This window comes from Armigeres subalbatus, chromosome 3 (genome assembly GCF_024139115.2).
Source record: "Armigeres subalbatus isolate Guangzhou_Male chromosome 3, GZ_Asu_2, whole genome shotgun sequence".
NCBI lineage: Eukaryota > Metazoa > Arthropoda > Insecta > Diptera > Culicidae > Armigeres > Armigeres subalbatus.
In genome coordinates this window covers 146,361,515-146,369,448 of record NC_085141.1, presented here as the reverse complement: position 1 = coordinate 146,369,448, position 7,934 = coordinate 146,361,515, and the positions used below count along the sequence as shown (strand labels likewise).

The following is a 7,934-nucleotide window of genomic DNA, read 5'->3' as shown; positions in this document are numbered from 1 at the left end:
TCACGTATGTCTCCACTTACAGCAACTGGCTTTTCACGGAAGCGGAATAGAACAGCTGGAAGCGGATTCAACAAATCAGGCCCTTTCAAAAGGACAGTATTAAGAGAGATGCCGTCGACTTTGGCAGCCGCATCCCATATTAACCTAACTTTGCCGGGTTTTTTAGGATTGGTTACAACGCCGATCGGTAGGTACCAGGTTCGGCGAGGATCTGCTTTTGCTAATTCTTCGTCTGTTGCTCGATGAGCGTAACCTTTCTCTAGGTATTCCCGAATTTGTTGGAGTACCGTAAGTTTTAATGAAGGTTCTCGGGTCATCCTGTTTTCTAGGCATTGGAGGCGTCGTAGGGCCATTGGATAGCTTTCCGGGAGTTCAAATTGGTCGAATTTCCAAAGGAGTCCTGTCTCGTATCTGTTATGCAATCGAACTGTTGTTTCAGCTAGAATTTTCCTTGCTCGCATGGTTTCGTTTGATTCCAATTATAGCTTTGGTTTAGCTCCGCAATCTTCCTGATTGAAATTCCGGCTTTATTACCTCGTGAAGATCGTTTCTCTGCCGCAATTCAAGAATGTGACAACTAATTCCGACTGTTCTAGATGTGTTAGTTCCACCGTACACGCACCACCCAAGCCGCGTTTTGGTAGCAACTGGATCTCCGTTGCGTCCTTCTCTGCATTTAAGTGGCAGTGCGATATTTAGTTGGTCTAAACCGATAAGTAGTCGCGGCACAGCGTTTTCATACCCACGAAGAGGTAAATCTTTCAAATGAGCATACTTCTGAGACATTCTTTCAGCGTCCAGCGATTGTACGGGAAGCTTTAGTTCCGATACGGTTCTGGCGGAATGAATTTGGAAGGATTTTCTTCCATTTACTCCCGAAATCTTGAAAGACACTTCCTCGGAATCCACTTCACACCGGGTCACGTTACTGGTCCAGTTGAGATACAGTGTTCGACTTGGTCCAGATTCCCCTAGCTGCTGTGCTATCGATTTATCCACTAGCGTTAAATCCGATCCGTCGTCCAAGAAAGCATACGTGTGTACAGTACCAGCTCTACCGGTCAGTGTTACAGGAATAACGCGGAACAACGTTTTCGAGTCTTGATCACGATGCGAGTGATTTTCGACAGTAATTGTTCTAGCCTTATTTTCCACCTTGGAGTGGAGTAGCGAGTGGTGCTTGAATTCACAACCATCAATTCCACATTTAGTCGATAAACGACAGCGATTTTTGCCGTGTTGGTTTAGACAAGTCCGACACAACTTCAAATTGTGAATACATTTCCAGCGACCTTCCACGTTGAGGTCTAAGAACTGCTTACATTCCTTGACACGATGGTCTGCCGTATTGCAAACTGGACACTTTCGTGCTGTGGTTGAATCGTCGTTGTTCTTACCGTTACTTCTATTTGGTAAACTCTGCGATGCATGTGCAAGTAGTTGATAATTTTGTTTACCCTTTTTTCTCTGCTCCGTTACTCGTCGATCGATGGAACAATCTACTATTTTGGTGACTTGACTGGCCGCCTTTACCACGATCGACATATAACTTGCGAAAGTTTGCAATGTTACGTCTTGCATGGTTTGCTTGTGCATTGCCCACTGCAGCCTCATTTGAGAAGGCAACTTATCCTCTAGTTCCTGCAGTAGTGCAGGGTTATTCATATGAGCAGTTTCTCCGGCAGCTTGCAGATGGTCACAAAGACCCTGAAGTTCCATTCCGAATTCTATTACCGTTTCAAGACGTTCCATTCTCGGTGCAGGAGTGGCGCGTACTCTGTTCAACAGAGAGGTTACGAGCAATCCAGGTCGTCCGTAGAGCATCCGAAGCGTTTCGATTACTTGGGGCACAGATACAGGTAAAAGTAGCCGACTGCGCACAGATTCGCGAGCTTTGCCTCTCAAGCATCGCTGAAGTCTTATCAAGTTTTCAGCATTACTAAACCCACAATTTTCCGTAGTTATGTCATACTGGCTAATAAAGATGGGCCAATCTTCCGGGTTTCCATCGAAGTCGGGTAGATCGCGGGACATTACACGACGAGCGGCGATCTGGGTGGTTGTTGGACCCTGGCTTACTGAAATATCGTCTCTCGTGTTCACACCGGCGCGGGCTGTTTCGATATGTCGTACGTTACGTGGTATTTGGAATGTCACTTCGTCTGCTAGCGTCGGCAAATGAGTGTTCTGAAGTGGTGGAGCTACTCGCTTGACTCTGGCGCCACTCCTATGATTTCGAAAGACACCAACATCTGATGACTCAGAAGGAGTGTACTCGAAGGGCAGCGGAGGGATATCAATGCTGGCGTCATCCGTTACAGCGCTGACAGGTGGTGCAGGAGGGATTTGGTGTACAGAACGACGTATACGAGGTTGAGGTTGAGGAGCTGCAACTCGTGGCTTGGGAACTGGTCCTGTGTTTGCAACGATGGATTGCTTGTTGGATCGATGCTTAATTTCTTTTGCGGGAAGGATATGACTACTCGAAGCAACAGGCTGCGGAGGTGGCTCTGCTGGATTACCCTCGGTAAAGGAAGAAACTCGATTTCTTACTTCATGTCCGATTCTGCGTTGAATGGTTTCCAGATTTGGTACCTGTGTAGCAGTACCAATTGGTGTACTGCCTGTAGGCTCCCTTGTTCCGTCATCCATCATCCATTGTAGAATGCTCTCGCGATTACTCTTGTGACTCCTGTTGCTTGCTATGCTCCCTCTTTCACTCGATTCGTGCATCTCCAAAAGAGCGAACTTCTCTTTGAGAAAAGTTCTCTCCAGCATTTCCTCGTCTAATATTTGTTGATGTTCCTGCTCGATTCGCTTTTTCTCTAAGGCTTTCTCCTGCAGAAAACGCTTACGACGGATTTCCTGTTCTTCACGCAGCCGTTGTATCTCCAGCACTTTACTGGAAGACGCTCTTGATGAACGACTGCTGATGCTGATTGGTGAACACTCGTTGCAGGTCCATGTACGATGCTCAACGGATCTGTTTACTCCAGCGCAACTAAAGTGGTACCATTCCTCGCATTCTTCGCATTGCACCATATCGTCGGCCCAATCTGGACGATTGCATTCCGGACAGGCGCTGGCAGAGTCGTTGGGTTCGACCCCTTCCAGGTTGGCGTTGAGTTTGTGAGCCATATTAGGTAAATTCTAAAGTTTGTTCGAGAATACCACGTAGTTACACTTTCTTTCAGCAGTTAGAAACTCTTAGTTCGTGACCAGCTTAAGCTAAAATTATATTTCTTAATCAGGAAAAGCTCTCTTTGTTGTTGGAAGAATACTTACAATTTAGTGTAGGGTTCTTTTCTCACAAGTAGATTTTTAGCTATGGATTCTCCAAATTATGCAAACTGCAATCATGCAAATTCAATTGATTTTCTAAAACTGTATAGTATTTCAATTTTACTCACGCTGCACTCAACTAATTTAGCCAACAGGATCTAATTATGATACTCCGAAATATTGATCATCTCTTAGAGCTATAGGGATCAATTTTAGGTTACGATTCAGTTCGATGATTTTCAATATTATTTCCAAACTTACGTTGATAATTGTAGAAATTCACGAAGTATTAAAGATAAATGTAGTACAAGCAAATATTAATATAATTTCTTGTAGTTTTAAGCAATCTAATCTAATAATTCACTATTTGGAAGCTGAACTCTATCCACGTTTTGCCGTTTCTCCAAGCGGTTTGTTTACCTTTATTATATAGTTCTAATATAGCCGTATTACCTATCACTTTATTGCTCAGGTATTGGTACGTCATACACAACCAGTGATTGGTGCAGCGTTGCCAGGAAGTGCAGCAACAACCGGTACCCACATTAATTGCAGCTTATTCAAAAAAAATATCAACAAGCACGTTCGCCGAATTCGTTAATTTTTGTTTCAGTTTGCGAAAGACGTGCTAATGCTTAAGGCACTTATTTTAGTCCTATTTTACTTCTGTTGAAAATTGTTCTGCAAATAGTTTGCAATCTAATATAGATCAGCGAAGAATATACGTATCTATTGAGACGAAAAATATAGATGAATTGAAAGGAAGAAGAAATAGTTTTTTTTTAAACTTATGTGTTTTCTGCTAGAACTCACATAAAAAAATGATGAATTTTTTGACATTTATTTTTAAAGGACTATTATACCCTACACTCCCCTAATGGAAAATTCTGATTTTTAATTTCAACTTAGACAAAAAAGTTTGGACAGTTTTCACCAGATCGGAAAACATCAACTTAAGTAGGGTCAAAATTTGTGCGAACTTTCTTTTGAATAAACAGTGTTGCAGAAAATTGCGATTTTCTTAGAAATTCTTGAGTTGGCGCTTCTACATTATATATGAGATGGAAGCTCTTTAGTTCCTTAATTGCCTTACGGGTTTAGTTTTTTATCCTAGATCTGTTGGTGAAAAATATTCCCTTTGGAAAAACGGCCATTTTTTATCGAAAAAGTCAATTTTCTCCTACAGTAAACAACTTTATAACCCTATTAACACTTGGTATAAAGTACTGATTGAGTAGAAAAAAACGTGCCAAATTTAAACAAAATCGGTCATTCATTGCCAAAGTTATTGCATTTTTTGGTTTTGGCGATTTTTGAACAATAATTTTTGAAGGGCCGTTTTACCCCACTTCCCCTCAATGAAAAAATCTGAAAATTTGCAAAATGCCTTCTCTTACATATATGAACAAACCCTGAAAATTTCATCCAAATCGGAGAATATCGTTGCAACCTCCCTTGGAAAGGGGGTCGCGCTTCTCGCGAACTGGCTCTTAATTATTTGGCTGCGCCGCTGAGACCATAGTAAGCCGTGATAAGAAGCAGACGTTTATTTTCGCGTATAAAATTTTCTGTCAAAATTTCCATGTTTTTTTCAGTGAAGAAAATGATATATAAGTAATTGGAATGAATTAATCAATCCGATCAAGTTTGTGATGAATTTGACCGGATGCCTGACTTTACCCGGTGAGCCGTTTCCATTTACATTCTCTTTCATTCGGTCTTTTCCAAACATTTGCATCGTAGGGTCGTATGTCAAGACTGATGCGTGCCTGGAGTGGATACCATATAGTACACTTTGCATGTGGTCAAATAGAGATATGCGCCTATATCGTCTTCACTTTGGACACTTGTTCACTTTCATATGCGACTTTACGTTGGCTAATACCATTTCTATCTGCTCCTGTCCATAGGTTTAATAGATACATTGTCAGTGAGATCTAGTTTCTGTAGTTACTAACACTCATCCTGTGATTGCTGGATTTTCTAGCAGTTCTGTGCAGAAGCCTGTCGGTGCCTGTATGGGACCTGGGCGTATGCGAGGGTGCTGGATTCCCATACAAGTATTGTATGGGACGTTACAGTTTTGCAAGCTTTTCTTACAATGATTGATTGTGAGCTTACATTTTTTTGTGTGAGAGTCTAGCAGTTTCGCAGATGCCTACACTCAGCGAACTGGACTATCGAAATTCATAACTGGCGCCTTATGAATCTTCGACCGATTATTTCACCAGCAGTGCTTCTTATACGCAGTTACCTTCCCGGCTATTCAAGCGTCGATGGGCGTGTGGTCTACATACCGGCCTCCCAACCCCAACGTCCATGGTTCGAATCCAGTCTGCCGCACTTTACTTTTTTTTAAATGAAAATCATCATTCATAAGGCAACATATTGAAATTCATACCGATTCCTTGTGGCAAATTTTCATAAGGCGTTTAATTGAAAATCATACGTCCATTTTCCTCAGTGTAGTTCTTGTACAGGATTGTGGGTTCTTGTAAAGAATTGTTGGAGGGTCTGACAGTCGCTGGTTGGGTGTAATTCCGAACTTATCTTTCGTTCTGTCAGTAAATCAACAAAGTCGAATAGTGGCAAAAAAATGTTTCAAATTTATCACAATCCTTGAGCGCTTATTTTTTTATTTATTTTTTTATCAGATCGGTTTGTTCTGCTTTGTGCAGTTGGTCACAAATTAAATTTATTAGTGCGAATCGTGTTTTCGTACAGCACGCAGAACGTTCGCGGAAGTCGGATCGTTTTTCTACTTTCTTCAGTCGATCGGAACATAAATTATTCAGTGCTCTCTATGCTTTCTGGAAGCATGTCAGGTTTTCGCGGAAACCAGATCGTTTTGATCTGCTTTGTGCAGTCGGTCAAAAATCAAATTAATTGGAGCGCATTTGCTCGTGTACTCGTAAAGCATGCAAAATGTTAACAGAAGCCGGATCGTTTTTCTGCTTTATGTAGTCGATCGGAACATAAATGTGTTTTCGCTAAGCTTGCCGAATGTTGTGCAGTCGGTTGGAAACTAAAATAATTAGTGCGCGTTTGAATGTTTTCCTGTTGCTTCGCTACACCTTACACACCGTTTGCCAATATTTTCCAGTAAGCAGAGCGGTCGGCCGGTCGTCGAAATTTAGTTTTGCTTTGTGCGGAAAGCAAAACGATCGGCCGATCATCAAAATTTGGTTCTGCATTGTGCGGATTATCAGAAAATTTAATCAGAAAGTGTAAATTTGTTTCTTGACCAGTCGTGATTCTCCAGTAAGCAGAGCGATCGGCCGGTCACCGAAATTTTGTTCTGCATTGTGCGGGGGAGTAAATTAATCAGAAAGTGAAAATTTAGTTCGTATCCAGCTGTGTAGTGCGGTCGATAATTAAAATTATTAGCTTTCGTTCGATTGTTTTTGTTTTAAATCAAACTACACGCTATACACGAACCAAAATGAACCCTGCCACACGCCCTACCCCATATATCCAACATCCCAGTGATTTCTCGTGGAAGTGCAGATGATTCGTCGGCTTCCATCAAAGCAAGTATCACGTCAACATTTTCCTACACATTCCTTAATTGATACGGCCGGCGTTGGTATTGCTTAAATTTGGGTCACCAGTTCTTACACATTGAGGATGATGTTAGTCCCAAACATCATCTGTTGGTTCTTTGTGTAATTACTCTGACCTGGCAATAACGGAGTAGCAACCGTGGGCGGTCAATCATGCTCATGCTCATGCTCATGCTCAAAAATTTTGGCTGCGCCGAAAAAATTAATTCGTAAAGTTGTTTTCAAAACTTTAGGTCGACAAATACGTATGTAGTTTTCTTCTATAAAACGTCTGCAGTGTTTTCAAGATTCAAATTTCAATTTTGTGATATTTTTTTACTATTTGCACAATATGAATCGATCGTGGGACGGCAGTGAGAGAAAAAAATTTGTTTAACCAGTGTGCAATCGATCGTGATGGAGAACGCGGAGTGATAAAACTAATGTCTGCACCGAAGAGGACAACATTATTTAGTGCGAAATCTATCGTGTTGTATAAGTTTATCAAACGAAGTACATTGATCTTGCGTTAGATATAGATCTGTGAAATTCATTCTGAAATACATATCTTTATGCATTTTAGAAAGGTGCACAGGATTTGACTACCAAATGTTTCATGTGCCGAGCGGAAGATCACCGGAAGGATGCGTATCCATAAAGCAAAAAAATGAACGATCAATCGGAAAGAAAAAAGCGAATATGGCAACGCAAGGTGGGAAACGGAAATCATATTCCGGTGTCGTTATCGGATTTGATGCAGAAAGGTCAAACATCATCGGATGCAGCGCAGAACGACGTAATTGAAGTGGCTCAGGAAGAAGTGATTGGATTGGATACCGATTCAACTGAAATTCACAATTTAATGGTGGAACGCGCAAAAACTAGCAGAAGCTTTGACATTCAAAAATAATACAGATCGGATCTGGTTCGTGAAGAAAGGAATCATGTGTAGCCCGGACAGAAAAATGAGAGAGGAAGAGGATAAAAAGCAATTAGCGCAGTCTACTAGTCAGCGACGGGATCGTTTGGTTACTGAAGGATCAATGGACCGATCCCCACCAAAGAAGACCTCACGCAGAAATGTTTCTGAAACTTCTTCGGAATAATTAG

At 41.6% G+C, this 7,934-nt stretch overlaps 1 protein-coding gene across 1 annotated transcript; it reads right to left on the bottom strand.

Annotated features, from left to right (window-relative positions):
- Window positions 1–492: 492 nt before the first annotated feature.
- On the bottom strand, window positions 493–3,794 carry LOC134222030 (uncharacterized). Its single transcript, XM_062701183.1, has 3 exons — window positions 3,544–3,794; window positions 3,286–3,479; window positions 493–3,228 (listed from the first exon to the last, which is right to left on the bottom strand). Exon 3 carries the CDS (start codon window positions 3,136–3,138, stop codon window positions 493–495), a length of 2,646 nt encoding a protein of 881 aa, XP_062557167.1. The 5' UTR covers window positions 3,139–3,228; window positions 3,286–3,479; window positions 3,544–3,794.
- Between the last annotated feature and the right edge of the window lie 4,140 nt (window positions 3,795–7,934).

Bases quoted from the DNA above. Each gene is read 5' to 3' on its own strand.
- LOC134222030 (XM_062701183.1), bottom strand. From the start codon at position 3,138: ATGGCTCACAAACTCAACGCCAACCTGGAAGGGGTCGAACCCAACGAC.